The 24,159-nt window shown below is 39.3% G+C and overlaps 2 protein-coding genes across 7 annotated transcripts in view; one reads left to right on the top strand and one right to left on the bottom strand.

Moving 5' to 3' along the window:
• The window catches only part of Spmip7 (sperm microtubule inner protein 7), a 58,039-nt gene extending 46,902 nt beyond the window's left edge, over positions 1-11,137 (bottom strand). The window contains exons 1-2 of one of the 4 annotated variants that reach the window (XM_015991859.3): positions 10,531-11,137; positions 238-338 (exon numbers count right to left, since the gene is read on the bottom strand). In XM_015991859.3, coding sequence (XP_015847345.1) covers positions 238-338; positions 10,531-10,564 — 135 coding nt within the window. In that variant the 5' untranslated portion in view covers positions 10,565-11,137. Of the gene's footprint in view, positions 1-237; positions 339-8,915; positions 9,711-10,530 lie in introns of those variants that run through there. The other 3 variants (XM_042285612.2, XM_006973029.4, XM_042285611.2) reach the window with 3 other exon arrangements.
• Positions 11,138-11,331: 194 nt separating this feature from the next.
• The window catches only part of Zpbp (zona pellucida binding protein), a 164,804-nt gene continuing 151,976 nt past the window's right edge, over positions 11,332-24,159 (top strand). For 2 of the 3 annotated variants that reach the window (XM_076545967.1, XM_076545966.1), the window contains exons 1-2: positions 11,332-11,638; positions 13,767-13,847. In XM_076545967.1, coding sequence (XP_076402082.1) covers positions 11,332-11,638; positions 13,767-13,847 — 388 coding nt within the window. The remainder of the gene's footprint in view (positions 11,639-13,766; positions 13,848-24,159) is intronic. The other variant, XM_042285613.2, reaches the window with a different exon arrangement.

Genomic DNA, 24,159 nt, shown 5'->3' with positions numbered 1-24,159 from the left:
GGTCCCTATGTGAAAAGCAGTTCTCTCCAGCTGAAGCATTTTAAGGTTGCTCTTATGTTATTTACACATTTTGGTATTATATAAACTAATAAAAGGGTCTTACTTGTTTTAAAAGCTAAAGAGGGATACACTTTGTCAACAGTAGCTATTTTTTCCCTGGGGAAGAAAATACCAAACACAGAGATGCTGATATAAACAAGCTATATTATATAATACTGCCTATTAAGAAAATCTTACTGTACTTGTTGTCTTCTCATCAAAGGAAAGTATGAGACCTAATGAGCTTCTTTTGTTCTCATGAGCTGGTAAAGGAGTAACTTTCAGAGGGCTTGTCCAACCTGAAAACCAAAAATTCATGTATTTTTAGATAAAAAAACCCAGTGATAATTTTTTTCCATTAGACACTTTTAGTTCATGTACATTAAACTGTAACAAGGCTTCTGAACATTGTAGGTTTAGTTTGATGCTTCCCAAATTGCATAAAATGCATGCTAAGATTACAAATTAAAATGTGGGTCATAATTGTCAATGGTACTGGACTCAATTTAGTGCTCTGAACTAGTTGGTTATTTTTTCAGTTCCCCATGGGCTGTGTACTTCAAATGAAACAAAAAGTATGTATGCTGACCAAACTTTACAAACTTTAAATTGTGTTAGAGCAAAGATCTAGAGTCTAAGCATGTTACATGGAATTTGTGAACATTTGCATCTGTAGTAAAACCAATGTCCACTTTGGTCAGCAGCCATTGTAGCCACAGAAGGTACAAACCACAGCTTAGAGTGCAAGCCAGGCAGAATATTTGACCCAAGACCGTTTCTCTAGCCATAGTACACTTCATTAAACCTGAAGTAAAAATAGTGATTAATTTACTCCGCAGATAGGATATGTGGGTCCTTAGGTGAAATACTGTGCCTAAAAAATCTTGGAAGTAAACTTTCACATTCCTTTATAAAGCTTATTTGGCAATAAGCCATTGAAGTGTACTGGAGGCAAACCATTTTAACACCTGGCTGGTACCATTCGGCTTTTTTCTTTGCTCTGCTATGGATCCTCCTCATTTAAATGCCATGCAATAGACAACAGTGTTAGACAAAGCTTCTATGTAACCACTTCATGCAGTTTAGAGAAGAATACTCTAATTCATACATCCTTACTAGCCTTTCTTAGGTTAATTTGCTGTTGCTTAAACCTTGACTTCTTTGTCTTTAGTGGACTTCTGTTATTTTCCATGTTTTTTTTTCTTACAGCTTTGTCAATTGCACAGATATGTCTAAACATGTGTCTTAGGGTTTTGTTTGTTTGTTTGTTTTTTGAGACAGGGTTTCCCTATTTAGTTTTGGTTCCTGTCTTGGATCTTGCTCTGTAGACTGACCTCGAACTCACAGAGTTCTGCTTCCCAACTGCTAGGATTAAAAGGTGTGCACCACCTGGCATCGTCGTAGGGTTTTTATTGCTATGAAGAGACACCATGACCCACATCAACTCTTATAAGGAAAACATTTAATTGGGGTGGCTTGCTTACAGTTCCAGAGGTTCAGTCTATTATCCATCATGGCGGGGAGCATGGCAGCATGCAGGCAGACATGGTGCTGGCTCCATCTTGATAAGAAGGCAACAGGAAGTGAACTCAGACACTGGGCAGTATCTTGAGCATAGGAAAACTCAAAGCCTGCCCCCACAGTAACACACTTCCTCCAAAAAGGCCATGCCTACTCCATCAAAACCCCACCTTCTAATAGTGTCACTCCCTATGAGCTAATGGGGGCAATTACATTCAAACTACCACAACATTTATACTTGAAAATAAGTCTTCAAGGTTCATATTAGACACAAATCTAGATGTACTGTCTTGCTCATGAGCTTGAATTCAGATCTGGCCCTGTCAATTGGACAATGGCCATACCTGGAAGTACTTTCTGCCTCCAAATCCTCATTGATTTAGATAACTTCTGTAGATAAAACAGTGAAAGGTCTGAAGGCCCCCAACTTCAAATCTCTTTTCTACCTTCACTCTGGCCCTTTGTCTTATTCTCTCCTTTTTGGACTTGAGGTTTTGCCAGCTCAAACTTCTAAACCCAATTCCCTAAACTCTCTTTCAGTTGCCAATCTGGCTGAATCCCCCTCTATCCTCCGGCCCCCATCAAAAGCAGAACATACTGTGCTAGCAAATTTTTTCTAGGCCATTTAGGCTGACATCCTGCCCTTTGGATGGGATCTGGCCTTTCCACTCCTGACTCACATGTTTGTCCTGGGTGGGTCAGGCTGTCCTTTTGACTCTGTGACTGGGATAAAGAGAGCACACCAGCTCAGTCTTTACCCCATCCTGGAACTGGACTGGGGGTGTTCCTTAAGAAGTCACTCTTCTGCTGCTTTAAAGACAGCTCCTAGCTACTCTATCAGCTGCTTATGGACTCAGCTTCCTTGAGCTGCGACCATGAGATTCTTTCCCCCTTTTCTTTATTTAGATATTTGGGGCCAACTTGACGAGATCACAGGTACCATCCTCTCCTATATCCACACTAATCTATTTAACTAGTGTATTTTTAAAGAAAAAGGTATAACAATTCACATTTGATCTTCAAAATGGTGAATTCCACGGGGACTCATGCCACAATGGAGAATGGGCTCACTTTACCATGTGGCTGACTTCACTTCAGTAGAAAACAACAACCATGGTTTGCTGCCATCTTGGCTAGGGAGTTCATCAAGATGGAAGCAACCAAGTGTCTGGGCTTCCATCTTTGCTAATGATATCACAAAGGCAAATTTCACGTGACTTCACCACCATTTTGGTTGAACATCACATGACACAAACCAAAATGGTAGCACCCATACAACTTCACAGTCCCAGAGAATCCACTGGGAGTCACCACGCCCCTTTTATATTAGACTAAGGAGAAAACATCAAGCATCTAAAATGGTTATTTTATAATTTTAATGTTTTGGTTTGTTTTAATTTTGATGGTTTTACACAATACAGTTATTGGCTTCTGAGGCGAATCTAAATTGTTTCCTCACCACCTGCTTCCCATACTGGCATACTAACACAGGGAGCTAATGCTCTTGAGGTTCACAGGTCCCAACAGAGACTTGAGGATAAATGGCCAAGTACCAGACAAGCTACCACCAGTGAGGAGCCGCTGCAGCGGGCTCTGCCAGGTGGCACTGTCCGCTCTTTTTGTCTGATACCTTCAGGCCCGTGTTCCTCTAACTTTGATAAAACATTCCCCTCAACACTCCACTGACATGTGTCTGCTTTTTTTCTGTCTGATCTAACAATATCTTTTAAGTTTTCCTTTTACAATGAAAATCATAAAACCATAATCTCAACAAACAGTAATGTTCAAAATATTAAGTTTGTTGAAACATATTTCCTTTTATGTCCATATAAACTGCCCATATGTGATTGTGATATTTTTAACACCATGTATTAAGTAACAAATTGACTTATAAGTAAATGGTCCTATAAACTAAAGTTGTTACCTTGGCTCAACTTCATTTTGTTCACAGTAAAACTAAAATTAATCATAATAATGATTAATTGTTCTGAATCTTTTAAACAATTAAGGTGAGTTTTTTTAAATTTAAAAAAATGTTTAAATCTGCTTTTAATAATAAGACACATGGATAAGATATACATATAGTCCCACTTAAATGTTATCTCCTTGATCCAGCCTGATTTTTCCAGCCTCTTACCACCTCAGACTCTTTCTGAAATCCCGAATGGCAAGATTTTGCTCTTCTCAAATTTATCAACTCTCCTGGCATCTTTCCCATTCTGACGCAACTCACCCCTGCCAAATACTCACAGCCCTGTGAGACACAATATGAATCCTCCCCCCACAATATGGGACCCCCTATCTACTGACACCCACTTCCTTTCACTGGCTCACTTCTGTGCCTCCCACTTCTAATCCTTCTCCTCCACCTCCACCTTTTGGGCAATCTCTCAGTTTCACCCTGTAACCAAATCATCCATTTTCAGCCCTCTAACTTTGTAGAGGTTTCTCTAGGAGTGCACGAAGGAGATATCATGATGCATCATGGCTGATCAAGTTAAAACTCTCCTGTGCTACATAAAATCAACCCAATCTATGCTCCCGTAGAGCCCGGGGACAGAGCCGAGCCTCTTATCCACTGTTCTCCTTTCTGCAGTAAGTAGCCAATGAAAAAAAAAACACCCCTCTCTTCTTTTTATCTGTCCTGAGGGTTGATAATGAAGGGTAATTAACTAAAAGCTTCAGGTGGACTGAGAAACTTTGGTCAGGACAGTTGGACTTGGCTGATCAAACCTGTGCAAAATTCTGATAAGGAGGACCACATACCAACCCCGCTGGTATCTACCACTTCCAGACTTCAGGGGAACTTACCTTCAGATGGATTCTTCTATCTCTAATGCCCTCCCCACTTTGTCCTCTAAAGCCTCAACACCCACACACCACATGCACTCAAGCTCCCATTCTGCAGAGGGACCTACAGCCCTTCCCTTCGGCTGTTCTGATTAAAGCACAGGTCCGCTTCTGGAGAGGCCTGGCAGCTTTCTTTTAATTCTGCATCGCCTCCATCAATCCCCATCTAACATTATGTATGTTCAAATAGAATTCCTGTAACTTTCTCATTTAGTTTTAGTCTGTTTTTAGATTGAATCAAAAGAAATTATATACCAATTAATATATTAGCTAAGTTGTCCAACTCTTGACACGAAGGAATCAAGATAGTAAAATATTATTCATTTCCAAAATCCAACCAAATGAAAACCCCAATATTCCTCTACTAGAGAGCTACATTATATGGTATTAGGCATTTAGTAATGAATTATTTAATTAATTTCCTAGATCTTTGACAGAAATGGGTAAGGATGATCTCTGCAATACGAATTGCTGTGAAGACACAGTATTTCTGAGATTTATGTACTTAGCAAATCACAACAAGGGAGAGAACTGCTTGGATGTTTAATGTGAAAGAGCTGTTGAATACTAGGAATTTGTGTGTGTGTGTGTGTGTGTGTGTGTGTGTGTGTGTGTGTGTATATATATATATATGGAGAGAGAGAGAGAGAGAGAGAGAGAGAATGTGTGTGTGTGTGTGTGTGTGTGTGTGTGTGTGTGTGTGTGTGTGTACATACTAGGGATGGTAGTTGCAAAAATAATTCTGGATGCTGTGTAGACAACCCATCTAATTACAGATTAGAAATCTTAAGACACTAGCTGTATAATATATTTAACAAAAATGTAGCCTTCTAAGTACTTGCTGTACTGGAATAGAAACGAATGGGCATATCAAAATAAAAAGCAGAGTTTGGTTCTGAGGTACTGATAAACAAGCAGAAACTTCATACACAGAAGCACTGAAACCACTATGTGGCAACTGCAATTATAATGGAGCCCAGAGTTCTGTGAGGTTGCAGAGAAGGGTTATCTAGTCCAACCAGATTGTCAGGAGTTAGGAACATCTTCCTGAAGATGACAACTGATCTAATCTTGAAAATTAAATAGGACTTAAATTTTTGAAAAAGGGGAAGTGGATGAAAAGCAGTTGTTCCAGGCAGGGAAATAGCATGTACAGCAGTAGCCAGGTCTATGAAAGTATAATGCTGTTAGAAAACTACAGAATGTTATAGCTATCATATAAAGTGTCAGGAAGGGAATGGTGGAAGAACAGGAGAAGAAAAGATCAGCACAGGAAAGCCTTGGACTTAAACTGTAGATGGGTTTCTTTGGAGTTTTTAAATTAGAGAGTTTTAAAACTTTCAGAAATCACTATGATTTTCTCAAGTGACTAACAGAAATGATGATGCTGTAGTAACTCTGGTAGTTTCCATAGACAATCCTTCTTCCATCCCCTAGGGACAGAAGAGTCTTCTTTGTCCTCCAATCAGAGTTTTTCTCTGTGAGTCAATGCACTGTACAAACCTTGGATCTAGAAGTTAAAATTTAGGAGCTATGTGGACAGAGAAGTTAGAAAAGGCAAGATTGCGAGAGATGATTTGTGCAGCCCAGGTGCTCAGTGGTCGGTCATCTCTGATTTCCACTCAGGTACCTCACCCCCAGCTTATTCTGGGTTGCAATAGTGAATATATTTCTTATTCAGATGGAGTTGTCTTGATGATTCTGAGCTGTATTTTTCATTGTTACTGTTATCATTATTGAAAGAAGAATTAAAGAATATCAAAGAGTAAGCCAAGTTTGTTGTATGCAGTTTAAGTGTCCAACGTGTTTATGAACCACTGATTAGTACATATAACTTTATTGCTTATATTACTTTCCTAATGGCTCTACTTCTCTCTGCCATCGGAGGGACAGAGGTTAGTAGGCAGCTTTCTGCAAGCCAGGAAGGCTTCATGAAGAGGCAAATTTCCAAACTGCTTGACTTTTGATTTCTCACCCTCTAAAACCATGAGAAATAAGGGACTTTGTTTCAGCCAACCAGTCTCCCATATATATATTTTTATAAAAATGCCTAAGGTAAGATAGTTACCTCAGAAAGATAGAAAAGATGATTAGGAAGATGGGAAGATATACAGAGAGTTTAAATATTGATATCAGCTGGAGTCCAAAATGAAGAAAAACAGGTAACAATAGGCAAACTTATTTATGATAAGAGAAACCAAGCCATCTGCTGCAAGGGGAGGCAGTCCAGGAAAGAGGTTAGACATAGAGCAGGTTTAGAGCCATTGCCTGGTAGAGTATTAGAAGAGCCATTCAGGAATAAAAAAGTGAAAAGATTAGGCAGTATTGGGATGGGAAGAAAGGTCATCCATGTAATCTTTCATGACCTCACCTTAATATTTGTGAAACTCCACTGAAAATATTAAATGTGGTGTAATTCATTCTAAGATTTCCTCATTGTCAGTATTCATTGGGGGGTGTGAATTTGGATTTGCTGAAATCTGACATACTTGTCATTTTGATTAATAAACATTTCTATGGTCTTCAAAGTCATTAAAACACTTCAAAAATTATGTAGAACTCAATCCCCCAATCTCAAGTATTACTCATTGATAAAATAGCTATTATTTATTTAATTTTCCTTCAGGTTCCAGAAATTTTTCAGAAATTAATTTAATTTTCCAGAAATTAAAATGCATAATGTGGGCATTATGCATTTTAATTCTTAGAATTTTGTAAGAGATAAATTGTTTCTAATTTATGTATAAAACAACTGAACATTCTGGGGTTTAATGTATCCTATCTGGTACACTGGTTCTGTTTTTCACATTAGTTATTTTTACATGAAACATATTAATATAAAATAGTAATTATTTTCATGGTATGAATTACTTTCCTTAGTTTATAAGTAAGGATACACAGGTAGACAAAGAATTCTAAGTGGCCCTGGGTCACATAACAGATAAGCTTAGAATTCAAGCTCAGATTGTCTTGATCTAAATTCGAGGTTTTATTCTGAACCAGGCAATAAAATATACAACCTAGATAAGACCTAAATTTGATTCTAAGTGTTGGCACCATGTTTATCAAAACTATTTTGGTAATTTAGTGCCCTTTCGTCAACCTAAAGTCTTTGTAATGATATTTTAAGAATTCAGGGTGAGAACTACTTTCAAGAACTGATCAAAAATGCTCCCTTTAAAATTATATTGGACTGGGGTTTTGTGCTTGCCTGGTAAGTAGCATGTGACTACAAATGACTTTATCTCTTTTAACGATGTATTCTTGGTAATAAGCTATCATGCATTGGAATATTAACAAAGAATGAGTCCATGCTCCTGTTTTTTTTTTGATTTCTAGTAACTAACATAGTGTTTATTTTTTGTTGAGACAAGTGTGTTTGATTCTCAGTAATATTTTCCTAGATAGAATTTTCAGATAACCAACCTAAAATATGCTGACCTCATTAATACTCTATATAGGAATTCTATAACTCAGGCATTTCCCTAAGCCCACCTTGAAGACTTAAAGTGGAGTGATAACAAAAAGCACCACTCTTCCTCCTGCTTATGCCTCTCCAGTTTCTCCCCTTCCAGCTTAAAAGTGGTTGGAAGGTGAGGCTGAAGTCATGCTGACTGCCCTTTTCATTTTGATTTCTTTGTCTTGCTTTGTACTTTCTTCTTGGTCCCTAATAACTACAGTCTTTCTCTGGAAGGAATGTCAGAAAGTATGCAAATCTACTGTGCCAACATGGGTAGCCTTTCCCTTCCTTCACATATTGTCTTCCTTCATCCTCTAAGGTTTTGGATGAAAGCTGAGGATGAACTGTGAAAGTGTCCTGCAGTTTCTGACACCACAGCAAGCCAAGCACCTCCACCACAGGTTTGATCTTTTCCTTTTCCCACAGTCAGAGATGTTAATCTTCTATCCCTCCCTCCCTGCCTACCATGCACACTTCCCTACACAGGAAGCAGTTGTTGTGGTTTTCCTTTGGAGATATTTCTCACTACAAATGTGTCCAGAGAATCCTAATGCAGATGACAGTAGTACCATTAATTCAGCCTTCGGAAGCATAAACTATTTATGGAGGGCTTGCTTCTCTTTTGTTCCCGTTCTTACCCAATTTACTTACATCTTCTTTCCCATTTCATTTCAGTCCCTGAAACCTTAATTTTTTAATCAGCAGATTGTTTATAAGGGAGAGAAACAAAGAGGGAAGGTTGCTATACAACTATGAAAGTGATACATAAATCCTCCTTTGGTATTCTATATAACTAGAATAAATTATATGTTAATATTTTTGCTGTTGATCACTACAAATAATATTTAATTTTTTAAACAAAATTTTGTTTTACAAGCAGATTTATACATTGTATCATTTAAATTAGACAGTCTTAAAATCTAATTTGAAATAATTTGTCCAGTTATAATTTATGCTAATTTAACTGCTAAAATTCTAAAAAGCTCAAGTTCATGCTCCTTTAACTCACTTGAAAGACATATAAAGGCTATGTTACTTTTCTTACCTCCAAGTTTTGCCCTGATGGAAACGTCTGATACTTTCCTGGAATTCCATTTCCTGCTCTGTTGTAGCTCTTCTGATAGTATTGTTTGCCTTTTTATTGTTGTTTGAAATCCTTTGTCTGGCCTAGGAACTCGATTTTGAGGTTTCACATCACTGAAACTCACCAGGTTTGGTATGGCTCTGCCAATGCCAGGCTTTAAATCAGCATCAGCACCAGCACTCAGGAATCCCGAGCAGGGATCACCTAAGGGCACATCATCACGAAGTGGAAACAATGGATATGCCTGTCCATATGGTGGGGGATAAGGGTAGTGCACATGACAGTCTGGCAGGACTGAAGGGGGATAAGGATGGAACTTTAAAAACGCAGGGTTGCATTTCTTTTCAAATCTGCCATAGTCATGTCTGTCTTCAAGTCCTTTCACAAAGGGCATGTTCATTTTCCGTAAGAGATCATGGTAATGTGGGTAATCTGGATACTCAATAGCCTTTGCTCCTGAGAAGATGAACCTTTTAGAGACACTAATCTTTCCGGGTTGGTTCTTAACCTCCATATCCATGGAATTTCTCATCATTTTTGAGGATTGTGAATTAAATTCTTTTGATAATTCTTTTCTCTTTAACTATTAAGAACCCATATTTCCAGTAATGGAAGATCTAGCATAAAATTATTAATTCAATTTTCTAAATGTTAGTAATTTTTTTATCTTAAGGTATTTTTTTTTCTGGTGAAGGAGTGATAGGAAAGTACAGAAAGAGGGCAGAATAAAAAAAAAAAACCAAAGAGCCTTTGTTGCTTGGCAACTGGTGGAACCATAACTCATGGAACTACTTATTATGTACATCATAATGCATTTTTTAGGACCCCGCCCCCCAAAAGTGCTAGTAATATTTCCATTACACTTCTTTCTCCAATACTCAGGAAACTAATATCATATACATATCCACATATATGTACATATATGTATTTTCTATGTTTATATTTTGTGGGTAAGATAGCCACTTAAAGAATATACTGAAATTTATCTAGTGAATACACACACATAGTCTCTCTCTGACACACAACTACAACTAAGTATTAGCTGATATGTGATAAATCATAAAAATTGGCATGTTTAATTTAAACATACTGCAACAATGAACATGCATTATACTCATTTTTAAGGACAGTAATTCACAAATTATAGCCAAAGTAAAGGTGCATTCCTTATGTGCCTAAAATTATCCTCAGTTTCCTTAAGGCTACCACAATGTGCAGAGTGAAAGCAATGAGGGTTTTTGTGTTATTTCAGTAAATGGCAACATGAAAAAAAAATCTGTTTCAAATGTTGTGTACCAGTCCACTTAAGATCTGTTTTAACTAGACAATTTGGTGTTGCATGAAAACTGTATCTAAACTGAAGTATTAGAATTTGGAAGATAGTAGCCCACACCTTCCTTAAATGAATCAAGCAAGCAAGCCACCAACCAACCAACCAACCAACCAACCAACCAACCAACCAACCAACCAACCAACCAACCAAAACAGACCAAGCTTCTACAATATCCAGGAACAGAATATATAAATAAGGTCAACTGTATGGCAGTATGTATAAGCAGAATGCGGCCACGCCCACCTTTGATGATGACTGAAATTTTGAGATATACCATTAAATGAGAGGTAAAGTTGAAATAAATGATTAAGTCTTACAACATGAGGTCCTGGATACAATATATCAAAAACATGAAAGTCAGTGAGTTTTTTGTCCACCCAGTACCACTCATTTCTTCATATTAAAGTGAAGCCAGATTGTTTTTAGTTGTTCAAAATATTTATATAAGATTTATTTCCATCATATCTCGACTATCATTAAATCCTTCCAAAGGCAGCAAAGTGGATGTATGATTCTCTTTCCATTTAAAATACGTTTTCATTATAAACGGCCGCTTAGCTGGCTTGGTATGTTTTCCTGAATCCAGGTTATGAAAGGTGATCTTCAGTTTCATCTATGGTCATTCCCTCTGTTTTGCCATTCATGCCATCTCTTTAGGCAACACCTTTAATCCCTCCTAGGTGTCCACTGCATCTATCTTCCGTGAAGTTCCACACATGGACAATGTACAAACGGTTGGCATGACTATCGTCGGAAACTTCACGAGGGCTGTACACGCACTGTCACTAGTTCTCAGACATGTGCAGCCATGAGTGGGCACCCAAAGGCTGAAATGTATGTAGTACACCGCCAGGGTGATAAGAAGGGCGTTCCCGCCGACCCCAGGCACCACAGGGAAGCAGTTAGAACTTGGGGGCACAAGATTCTTCTCCCAGCTTTGGAATCTCTGACAAGACACTGAGGTTCTGGAGGGCTCCCTGGGTGGGTGGTGCGGTGACCTCAAAGGCAAAGGAGCCCCCTCGGGGACCGACGCCCCTGCCTCCCATGGGCGCCCAAGCCAGCTCCCAAGCTAGCACACCTGCCGCAGGCGGCCCGAGCGGAAGTGGCGGCGTGTCCGTCGGTCCGTCCTTCCGGCCCGCCGTCCGCCAACTTCCGGCGGCGGGTGGGCGCGCGCCAGGTAACGACCTTCAGCGCCGAGGCTCGGCCGGCGGCGGTGGCGTGTGGATGGAGGCCTTGGCCCCGGGCCGGGCTCCGCGGGGCCGGCGGCGGGCCGGGGCCGCGGGCTCCACGCTCTCGGCGCTGTCGGTGGCCGCCGTCCTGCTCTCCGCCTTGCTGCGGGCGCCCCCTGCAGGTGAGGCTCGGCGCCGCATGGCGGGCGCCTTGCGTTGGCCCCGAGTCACGTGACCCCGGCTCACACAAAGAAACCCTCTAACCCTCTGCGGCTGACGCTGCGCCAGGGAGAGCCTTGGTTTGTGTAGGCGTCCCAAAGAGAACTGCGTGTGCGCAGAGAAGGTCGCGGTTTGAACAATCAGGAGAGTATTTATTCAAACGTGAAGCTTTAAATGAAAAGTGCCCTAATACACTGAGGTCCGTGGGTCCTCGCCAGCTTTGTGTTTCAGAGACGTGTGTACAGAGATGTACAGAAAGTGATGTGAACCCAGGGAGCCTTAAAACATCCTTGATAGCGGAGCGCCCTCTGTTGGTTCAGGATGTAAAATGCAGGGTGTAGCTGGTGTTTCTAAGACTAAACTGTAACACTTCTCACTGTTTCAAAGTATATTTATGCTGGAGAAAGAAAAGAGCGTTTACTAGATTTGCTTTTTAAGTGGAAGAGTTTGGCTGCATTTGTGTGTTTCAACTTACTAACAATAAGCTGTGTCCCACAGATCCTAAAGAAATGTACTAGAGGTAACCCTTGTCAGAAGTTAAAATTTGTTCATATAAGGGAGAATGAAAAGATAAAGTAATCAAGGATACAAACAGAAGGAATGTGAAGAAAGGAAAATGGCAGAGAAAGGAAAGAAATGGGACTTTTTAATTTTTGTTAACTTGACACAAACTATAGCCACCTGAGAATAGGAAACCTCAATTGAAGATTTGTCTCTATCAGATTGACACCAGAGCGTGTCTGTAGGGGTATTTTCCTAATTGCTTTCTATATGGGAGGGGCCAGTTGTCTGGGGGTGGTTCCATCCCTGGGCAGGTGGTCCTGGGCTGTGTAAGAAAGCAAGCCGAGGAAGGCTGAGACAGCAACTCTGCAAGTAGTGTTCCTCCATGCTTCTGCTTCGCTTCCTGCCTCCAAGTTTGTGCTTGAGTCCTTGCCTTGGCTTTCCTGGACAATGTACAACCTGTAAGGTGAAATGAACCCTCTCTATATCCCCCACCCCAAGCTGATTTTGGCAAAATGTTTATCACAGTAACAGAAAGCATACTAAGACACAATGGGGGGTGGGGGTAATGACGATTACTCCTTATATAATATCGTCCAGGTGTTTGGTGCAAAGATAGTTCTGTGAGAATAAATTGTCTAATTATTCTGTCTAAGAAAGATGCATTGGAATATGGCTCTTGGCCTTATACCTGGTAATGAAAGTTTGTGTTTTTGTTTTAAAATTTTGCCTGCCTTTCTTTTTTCTCCAATAAGGACTATCAAAAATAGGATAAGCAATTAGCATCTTAAAATGTAAACTGAGTAGTAAAGGCTGATACTCATATAGCACTTCACAGCTCCTATGATAAACATGTAAGGTTGGAATTACTGTCAATCTCATTTTGCAGATGAAAGCCCCAAACTGGTAGTTTAAAGTAACTTCCTCAATTTCAGTATGTGGTAGAATTTCCATTAAACTCCACTCCAGCCTTTAATGCCATGATCTCTCCTTGTTGTTAAGACTCTTTGGGGTTAATGCTTTACAGCCATTGCATGGTCTTCCCCATTCATTCTGTTCACAGCATCATGCTGTCATATGTGTTCATTCAACAATGAATGAAGACTAGCAGGATGTTTTTCATAGTCATTGTTTTAATAGTTTCCATGTCAAAGGCAAGGTGCTTGCAAATGATTCTTGATAAGTTGACTTAAACACTGGTGCTTCCATCAATGGAGTTTGTACCAAGAAAAATGATGTATGTGTATGAATAACTGCATTTCATTGCAGATTGAGTGTTAAAAGAGAGATGCCAGTTACAATAGCCGAGTAATGAGGATGGGAGGGGGGCTTGAGGGGGCAGGGTTCTGATTGGGTCCTGTAAGGCAGGAGAGTATTAGAAGTAGGCACAGAAAGGTTGGGTTAAGTTTTATAACAGGTGTAAGTCATAGGTATATTAAATTCTTTAAGGAGTATGCAGAACAGTATATAGCAGTCATAGAAAACTGATTTATACTTTTTGCAATGGAGGCAAGATACTCTTATTTTAATATTTTGGAATTTTTACAAGACAGACTTAGATCACTTTTTTTTTCTTTTTGTTTTTCATAGTTGGATATTTGGCTCGATTGCCAAGAAGTTTTCGCTTGATTCAAGATTCACTGAAAATAGTGGGATCATCACATTTTCCCGGTACTCATGAATAGCTTTTCAATAATAGAATGTTACTAGCATCCGTTTACAATTTGACAGTCCTGTTGAAAAAGCTAATGGTCCCCAGTTACTCTCCTTCCCGAAGGTCGGTTTCCTTCTGTGGAGCTGAATTAAAGTGGTTTCTGTAGAGCTGGAATTATTCAAGTCTAATTCTGCGTGCAAAGAAAAATTATTTCTAAAAGTTAACTAAAGTTTCCTATAGTGATTTTACTTGTAACAGATACACTGCTCACTATAATATTAAATGTGGAAGCTTAAATATGCTAAAATAATTTTCAGTTGAGATCTAAACACCATAAAGATTTTGGATATATGTTTTCAGAGTACTCATATGTGACACAGCAGCTGCAACTTTTTGGAACTTTTATTGAGTTCATTTTATTTGCCACAGAATGCCTTCTTGCATGTTTTGTAGTTTGTTGACAAGGTTGACAGCCATCAGAACTCTCTAATTCCCCATTGTTACTGTATTGTAAAGAAGCTTCTATGTTCACTGAGCAAGTATTCCCGGTCCCCGAACACTGCTAATACTTTGTTTGGTATTTGCTGTTTTGGACTTAAGTAAAATCACACATTATATGGCCTTTGTGTTCATTTTATGTGATGGTGTTTTTTTTTTGTTGTTGAGATTGTGTAAATACTTCATTTTATAGTTGAATAATATTTTTGTATATGAATGTATGTTTTTATTTCTCTTAAGTATATATCGTAGGAGAATAGTTTGTGGCTAACATATCAATTATATATTCAACATATTGAAGAACTGCTAAAATGCTTTCCAGAGGGCCTGAACTTGTTTTCCTTCATAGCAGCAGTATATGAAGGTTCAAACTTCCTAACATTCACAACAACACTTGTTACCATCCATCTGTTTTTACTCTGACCATCCTAGTTGTGTGTGAATGATAGCTTATTGTGGTTTTTGAGTTGCATGTTCCTAATACTAATGAGGTGCCTCTTCCCATTATATCTAATTAATATGTGTAGGTATCTTTTTGCAAGAATGCCTATTTGAGACCATATCTGGCTCTTACTTTTTGTTGTTTTTGTTGAGTTGTAGAGTTTTTTTTTTATTATGTACTAATACTGTATATAATACTATATAGTATCCTGACTGTTGGATGCTTATTAAACAATATGACTTGCAAACATTTCCTCCTATTCTGCGAATTGTATTTTTACTTTTTAAGTCTTTTTGAAAAGTACATTTTAAACTTTGATCGTCTTAGTTTATTCTTTGTTTCCTTTTAAGAGTCTCACAGTCTTCACTATGATCCATTCTGAGTTCATTTTTGCTTTTGATACATTAGTGTATGACTGTCATGTTGTTGAGGTCTATCTTGTCACTGTTATTTGGCTGTGGGGTTAGTAATGGGCTCTCCATTCTGGTCCATTGGTCTGCATGTCTGTTTCTTATGCCAACATCTTTGTTGTTTAGATTGTTGTTGCTTTATAGTAAGTCTTTAAATGATTAAATGCGAAGCCTTCATTTTTGTTCTCTTTAAGATTTTTTTGTTGCTACTGTGGGTCCCATGCAATTCTACATCAATTCTATAATCAGTACCAATTTCAACAAAAAGGACATTGGGCTTTTAAAATAGGAGTTGAACTGAACCTATAGATCAATTTTTGCCACTTATTAATCCTTTCACTCAATGAACATTAAGTAACTTCACATTTATTTAAGCCTAATTTATCTTCATGTTGCTTTGTAGTTTTCTTTTTCTTTTTAAACTGGAGTGTAAGTTCCCAATTATTCTTTTTAAAAAATATATTTAAGAATTTTTAAAATTCATTTTACATACCAACCTCAGATTCCTGTCTTATCCCTCCTCCCACTCCCCCCAGCTTTCCTATTTCCCTGCCACTCACTCCTCATCCCTTCCTCCAAAAGGGTAAAGGCTCTATGGGGAGTCAGCAAAGCCAGGAATATTCAGTTGAGGCAGGACCGAGCTCCTCCACCATGCATCAAGGCTGAGCAAGGCGTCCTCCCCCCACATAGGGAATGGGCTCCAAAAAGCCAGCTCATGCACCAGGGATAGATCCTGATCCCACTGCCAAGGGCCCCTCAAGCAGACCAAACTACACAACTGTCTCCTATATGCCAAGGGCCTAGTTAAGTCCCATGTAGGCTCCACAGCTGTTGGTCTAAAGTTTGTGAGTTCCCACGAGCTTGATTCAGTTGGCTCTGTAGATTTCCACATAATGATTTTGACCTCCCTTGTTCAAATAATCCTTCCTCTCTCTCTTCAACTGGACTCCCAGAGCTCAGCCCAGTGCTTGGTTGTACATCTCTTTATCTGCTTCTATCAGTTACTGGATGAAGGCTCTATGATGACAGTTAGGGTATTCACCAATCTGATTACAGGGGAAGGCCAGTTCAGGCACCCTCTCCACTATTGCTAGTAGTTTAATCTGGGGTCATCCTCATGGATTCCTGGGAATTTCCCTAGTACCAGGTTTCTCCCCAAATCTATAATGTCTCCCTCTATCAAGACATCTCTTTCATTGCTCTCCCACTCTATCCCTCCCCCAGGTCGACCATCCTATTCTCTCATGTTATTATACCCAATTCCCTCCCCTCTATTGCTCCCCTATCCTCAGTTTACTCATGGATATATCATCTGTTTCCCTTTCCCAAGGCGATCCATATGTCCCTCTTAGGGTCCTCCTTGTTTCCTAGCTTCTCTGGAGGTGTGGCTTATAGTCTGATTATCCTTTGCTTTACATCTAATATCCACTAATGAGTGAGTACATACCATGTTTGACTTTCTGAGTCTGGGTTACCTCACTCAGGATGATATTTTCTAGTTCCATCCATTTGTCTGCAAATTTCATGATGTCATTGATTTTTACAGCTGAGTAATACTCCATTGTGTATATGTACCATATTTTCTTTATCTCTCCTTTGGTTGAGGGGCATCTAGGTTGTTTCTAGGTTCTGGCTATTATGAATAATGGTGCTATGAATATAGTTGAGCAAATTTCCTTGTGGTATGATTGAGATGCCTTGAATATATGCACAAGAGTGGTATAATTGGGCCTTGAGGCAGATTGATTCCCAATTTTCTGAGAAGTTGACATACTGATTCCCAAAGTGGCTGTACAAGTTTGCATTCCCACCAACAGTAGAGGAGTGTCCCCCTTGATCTGCATCCTCTCCCAACATAAGCTGTCCTCAGTGTTTTTGATCTTAGCCATTCTGACAGGTATAAGATGGTATCTCAAACTTGTTTTGACTTGTATTTCCCTGATGACTAAGGATGCTGAACAATTCCTTAAATGGTTTTTGGCCATTTGAGATTCTTCTGTTGAGAATTCTTTGTTAAGCTCTGTAGCCCAATTTTTTTTATTGGATTGTTCAGTATTTTGATGTCTAGTTCCTTGAGTTCTCTCTATATGTTGGAGATCAGCTGTTATTTTTTCCCCTTTGCTCTTTGTTTGTGGGCCTGCCACCCAGCTCTCAAATAAATTACACATGGAAGCTTATTATTACTTATGAATGTCTGGCCTCAGCTTGTCTTAGTTTCTAACTAGCTTTCCTTATCTTAAATTATCCCATCTGTCTTTTCCCTCTGGGCTTTTCCTGTTCTCTTACTTCTGTAAATCTTACTCTTACTCCCTGGCTTGCTGTGTAGCTCGGTGGTTGGGTGGCTGGTCCCTGAAGTCCTCTTCCTTCTCTGGCTCCTAGACCTCTCCTCCTAGATTTTTCCTTCTGTTTATTCTCTCTGCCTGCCAGCCCGCCTATCTCTCTCTTACCTTGCTATTGGCCATTCAGTTCTTTATTATACCATCAGGTGTTTTAAATGGGCACAGTAACACAGCTTCACAGAGTTAAACAAATGCAACATAAATAGAAGTAACACACCTTAAAGTATTCTACTATAATTAGCCCTCTGTCAGATGTGGGGTTAATGAAGATCTTTTCCCATTCTGTAGGATGTTGTGTCTTATTTACCATGTCCTTTGCCTTAGAGAAGCTTTTCAATTTCAGGAGGTCCCATTTAATAATTGTTGCTCTTAGTGTCTGTACTACCGGTGTTATATTTAGGAAGTGATCTCCAGTGCGTTCAGGTGTACTTTCTACTTTCTTTTTTTTTAATCAGGTTCAGTGTAGTTTGATTTATGTTGAGGTCTTTGATCCACTTGGACTTAAGTTTTGTGCATGGCGACAGATATGGATCTATTTGTAGTCTTCTGCATGTTGATATCCAGTTATACCAGCACCATTTGTTGAAGATGCTTTCTTTTTTCCATGGTACAGTTTTGGCTTCTTTGTCAAAAATCAGGTGTTGATAGGTGTGTGGATTAATGTCAGGGTCTTCAGTTTGATTCCATTGGTCCACATGTCTATTTTTATGCCAATACCAAGCTGTTTTTATTACTATAGCTCTATAGGAGAGCTTGAGATCAGGGATGGTGATGCCTCCAGAGGTTGCTTTATTGTACAGGATTGTTTTAGCTATTCTGGGTTTTTTATTTTTCAATATGAAGTTGAGTATTGTTCTTTCAAGGTCTGTGAAGAATTGTATTGGGATTTTGATGCGGATTGCTTTGAAACTGTAGATTGCTTTTGGTAAGATTGCCATTTTTATATTGGCTCCACCTATCCATGAGCATGGGAGATCTTTCCTTTTTCTGATATCTTCTTCAGTTTCTTTCTTCAAGGACTTAAAGTTCATGTCAAAGAGGTCTTTCACTTGCTTGGTTAGAGTTCCCCAATAGAGTTTATATTATTTGTGGCTATTGTAAAGGATGATGTCTCTCTGATTTCTTTCTTGGCCTGTTTATCATTTGTATATAGGAGAGCTCTTGATTTTTCTTTGAGTTAATCTCGTATCCTGCCACATTACTGTAGGAGTTCCATGGTAGAATTTTGGGGGTCACTTATGTATACTATCATGTCATCTGCAAATAGCAAATGTTTGACTTCTTCCTTTCCAGTGTGTATCCCCTTGACCTCCCTTTGTTGTCTTATTGCTTTAGCTAGAACTTCGAATACTATATTGAATAGGTATGGGGAGAATGAACAGCCTTGTCTTGTTCCTGATTTTAGCAGAATTGCTTTGAGTCTCTTTCCATTTAATTTGATGTTGACTGTCAATTTGCTGTAAATTTTCTTTATTATGTTTAAGTATGTTCCTTATATTCCTGATCTCTCCAAGATCTTTATCATGAAGGGGTATTGATTTTGTTGAAAGCTTTTTTAGCATCTAATGAGATGATCATGTGTTTTTTTTTTCTTTCAGTTTGTTTATATGGTGGATTACACTGACAGATTTTCCTGCATTTCTGGGATGAAGCCTACTTGTTCATGGCAGATGATTTTTTTTGATGTGTTCTTGGATTCAGTTTGCCAGTATTTTTATTAAGTATTTTGGCATCAACGTTCATGAGGGAGACTGGTCTGTAATTATCTTTCTTTGTTGCATCTTTGTGTGGTTTAGGTATCAGGGTAACTGTAGCCCCATAGAAAGAGTTTGATAATGTTCCTTCTGTTTCTTTTTTTCCCCTTCTGTTTCTATTGTGTGGAACATTTTTTTTTTTGTGGAACAATTTAAGGAGCATTGGTATTAGCTATTCTTTGATATTTTTGTAGAATTCTGGGCTGAAACTATCTGGCCCTGGGCTTTTTTATTTATTTATTTTGGTTGGGAGACTTTTAATGACTGCTTCTAATTTTATAGGGGTTATAGGTCTATTTGAATGTTTTATCTAGTCTTGACTTAATTTGGGGTGTGGTACCTATCCAGAAAATTATCCATTTCTTTTAGATTTTCCAATTTTGTAGAGTACAGGCTTTTGAAGTATGACCTGATGATTCTCTGAATTTCCTCCTTGTCTGTTGTTATGTCTCCCTTTTTGTTTCTGATTTTGTTAATTGGATATTCTTTATGCCTTTTGGTTAGTTTGGATAAGGGTTTGTCTATCTTATTTATTTCTTCAAACAACCAACTCTTTGTTTCATTAATTCTTTGTATTGTTCTCTTTGTTTCTCTTTTATTGATTTCAGTCCTCAATTTGATTATTTCCTGGCGTCTATTCCTTCTGGGTGAGTTTGCTTCTTTTTTGTTCTAGAGATTTCAGGATTTCTGTTAAGTTGCTAGTGTGAGACTTCTCCAACTTCTTTATGTAGGCATTTAGTGCGATGAACTTTTCTCTTAGTACTGCTTTCATAGTGTCCCATAAGTTTGGGTATATTGTACATTCATTTTCATTGAATGCTAGGACGTCTTTAATTTCTCTCTCTCTTTCTTCTTTGACCCAGTGGTGATTCTGTTCAGCATTATTTAGTTTCCATGAGTTTGTATGCTTTCTACAGTTTATCTTGTTGTTGAGTCCTAGCTTTAAGCCATGATGATCTGATAAAATACAAGAGGTTATTCCAATTTTTTTTGTATCTGTTGAGATTTGCTTTATGACTGAGTATGTTGTCAATTTTAAAGAAGGTTCTGTGAGGTGCTGAGAAGAAGCTATATTCTTTTGTGTTTGGTGAAATGTTCTGTAGATGTCTATTAAGTCCATTTCATTCACAACGTCTGTTAGTACCCTTATTTCTTTATTAAGTTTCTGTCTGGAAGACCTGTCCATTGGTGAGAGTGGGGTGTTGAAGTCTCCCACTATTAGAGTGTGGGGTTTGATGTGTGATTTAAGCTTTAGTAATGTTTCTTTTACATATGTGGGTGCCCTTGCATTTGGAGCATAAATGTTCAGAATTGAGACTTCATCTTGATGGATTTTTTCCTGTGATGAATATGTAATGTCCTTCTGAATATCTTTTGATTAATTTTATTTTGAAGTCTATTTTGTTAGGTTAGCTACACTAGCTAGCTTCTTAAGTCTACTTGATTGGAAAGTCTTTTCCCAATACTTTACTCTGAGGTAGTGTCTGTCTTTGAAGTTGAGGTGTGTTTCTTTTTTTTTTTTTCATTTTTACATTTATTTATTTATTCATTTTTTTATTATTTTACAACACCATTCAGTTCAACATAATAGCCACAGATTCCCCTGTTCTCCCCCTCTCGCCCCCCCTCCTCCCAGCCCACCCCCGATTCCCACCTCCCTCAGATCAAGGTCTCCCCCGAGGACCGGGATCGACCTGGTATACTCAGTCCAGGCAGGTCCATTCCCCGCCTCCCAGACCGAGCCAAGTGTCCCTGCATAAGTCCCAGGATTCAAACAGCCAACTCATGCAACGAGCCCAGGACCTGGCACCAATGCACAGCTGCCTCCCAAACAGATCAAGCCAAATGAGTGTCTCACGCATTCAGGGGGCCTGATCCAGTTGGGGGCCCCTCAGCCTTTGGTTCATAGATCCTGTGCTTCCATTCATTTAGTTATTTGTCCCGGTGCTTTATCCAACCTTGGCTTCAACAATTCTCGCTCATATAAACCCTCTTCTTTCTCACTAATTAGACTCCCAGTGCTCCACCAGGGGCCCAGCCGTGGATGTCTGCATTCAGATTCCTCAGTCCTTGGATGGGGTTTATGGCACATCTATCAGGGTGTCTGGCCATCCCATCACCAGAGTAGGTCAGTTCCTGCCGTCTCTCGACCATTGCTAGCAGTCTTTTGCGGGGGTATCTTTGTGGATCTCCGTGGGCCTCCCTAGCTCTCTGCTTCCTCCCCTTCTCACCTTCTCATGTGGTCTTCATTTACCATGGTCTCCTATTCCTTTTTCTCCCTCTCTTTTCTTTTTTTTTTTCTTTTTTTTTTTTTTGGTTTTTCGAGACAGGGTTTCTCTGTGTAGCTTTGCGCCTTTCCTGGAACTCACTTGGTAGACCAGGCTGGCCTCGAACTCACAGAGATCCGCCTGGCTCTGCCTCCCGAGTGCTGGGATTAAAGGCGTGCGCCACCACCGCCCGGCTCTCCCTCTCTTTTCTTGATCCAGCTAGGATCTCCCACTCTCTTTCCCTCGACCGTCGCCCTTCATTGTTCCCACTCATGACCAGGCTATTCATGTAGATCTTGTCCATTTCTCCATGTCTTTTTTTGGGGTCCTGTTTTCCAGGTAGCCTCACTGGTGATGTGAGTAGCAGTCCAGTCATCCTTGTTCCACATCTAGCATCTTCCTATGAGTGAGTACATACCATATTTGTCTTTCTGAGTCTGGGTTACCTCACTCAGGATGATTTTTTCTAGATCCATCCATTTGCCTGCAAACTGTATGATGTCATTGTTTTTCTCTGCTGAGTAGTATTCCATTGTGTATATGTGCCACAATTTATTTATCCATTCTTCAGTTGAAGGGCATCTAGGTTGTTTCCAGGTTTTGGCTATTACAAACAATGCTGATATGAACATAGCTGAGCAAGTGCTCTTGTGGTATGATTGAGCATTTCTTGGGTATATGCCCAAGAGTGGTATAGCTGGATCTTGGGGGAGATTGATTCCCAATTTTCTAAGAAAGTGCCATATTGATTTCCAAAGTGGTTGTACAAGCTTGCATTCCCACCAGCAGTGGAGGAGAGTTCCCCTAGTTCCACATCCTCTCCAGCATAAAGTGTCTTCAGTGTTTTTGATCTTAGCCACTCTGACAGGCGTAAGGTGGTATCTCAGAGTTGTTTTGATTTGCATTTCCCTGATGATTAGGGATGTTGAGCAATTCCTTAAATGTCTTTCAGCCATTTGGGTTTCCTCTGTTGAGAATTCTCTGTTTAATTCTAAAGCCCATTTCTCAATTGGACTGTTGGTCCTTTTGATGTCTAATTTCTTGAGTTCCTTATATATTCTGGATATCAGTCCTCTGTCACATGTGGGGTTGGTGAAGATCTTTTCCCATTCTGTAGGCTGTCGCTTTGCCTTGTTGACCGTATCCTTTGCTCTACAAAAGCTTCTCAGTTTCAAGAGGTCCCATTGATTGATTGTTTGTCTCAGTGTCTGCGCTACTGGTGTTATATTTAGGAAGTGATCTCCTATGCCAATGCGTTCAAAACTATTTCCTACTTTCTCTTCTAGCAGGTTCAGAGTAGCTGGATTTATGTTGAGGTCTTTGATCCACTTGGACTTAAGTTTTGTGCACGGTGACAGATATGGATCTATTTGCAGCCTTCTACACGTTGATATCCAGTTATGCCAGCACCATTTGTTGAAGATGCTTTCTTTTTTCCATTGTACACTTTTGGCTTCTTTGTCAAAAATTATATGTCCATAGGTGTGTGGGTTAATGTCAGGGTCTTCAATTCGATTCCATTGGTCCACATGTCGGTTTTTATGCCAATACCAAGCTGTTTTTATTACTGTAGCTCTATAGTAGAGCTTGAAGTCAGGGATTGTGATGCCTCCAGAAGTTGTTTTATTGTACAGGTTTCTTTTAGCTATCCTGGGTTTTTTGTTTTTCCATATGAAGTTGAGTATTATTCTTTCCAGGTCTGTGAAGAATTGTGTTGGTATTTTGATGGGGATTGCATTGAATCTGTAAATTGCTTTTGGTAAGATTGCCATTTTTACTATGTTAACCCTGCCTATCCATGAGCATGGGAGATCTTTCCATTTTCTGACATCTTCTTCAATTTCTTTTTTCAGGGACTTAAAGTTCTTGTCATATAGGTCCTTCACTTGCTTGGTTAGTGTTACCCCAAGGTATTTTATGTCATTTTTGGCTATTGTAAAGGGTGATGTATCTATAATTGCCTTCTCAGCTTCTTTGTCCATTGTATATAGGAGGGCTACTGATTTTTTTGAGTTGATCTTGTATCCTGCTATGTTGCTGAAGGTGTTTATAAGCTTTATCAATTCCTGGGTGGAATCTTTGGGGTCACTCAAGTATACTATCATGTAATCTGCAATTAGGGAAAGCTTGACTTCTTCCTTTCCAATTTGAATCCCCTTAATCTCCTTATGTTGTCTTATTGCTCTGGCTAGAACTTCAAGTACTATATTGAATAAGTATGGGGAGAGTGGACAGCCTTGTCTCGTTCCTGATTTTAGTGGAATTGCTTTGAGCTTCTCTCCATTTAATTTGATGTTGGCTGTTGGTTTGCTATATATTGCCTTTATTATGTTTAGGTATGTTCCCTGTATTCCTGATCGCTCCAAGACTTTTATCATGAAGGGGTGTTGGATTTTGTCAAATGCCTTTTCTGCATCGAGTGAGATGATCATGTGTTTTTTTCTTTGAGTTTGTTTATATGGTGTCTTACATTGATGGACTTTCATATGTTGAACCACACTTGCATCCCTGGGATGAAGCCTACTTGATCATGGTGGATAATTGTTCTGATGTGTTCTTGGAGTCTGTTTGCCAGTATTTTATTGAGTATTTTTGCATCAATGTTCATGAGGGAGATTG

Source organism: Peromyscus maniculatus, chromosome 10 (genome assembly GCF_049852395.1).
Source record: "Peromyscus maniculatus bairdii isolate BWxNUB_F1_BW_parent chromosome 10, HU_Pman_BW_mat_3.1, whole genome shotgun sequence".
Taxonomy (NCBI): domain Eukaryota; kingdom Metazoa; phylum Chordata; class Mammalia; order Rodentia; family Cricetidae; genus Peromyscus; species Peromyscus maniculatus.
The sequence above is the reverse complement of the archived record's forward strand: the minus strand, read 5'-3'. Positions and strand labels throughout refer to the sequence as shown.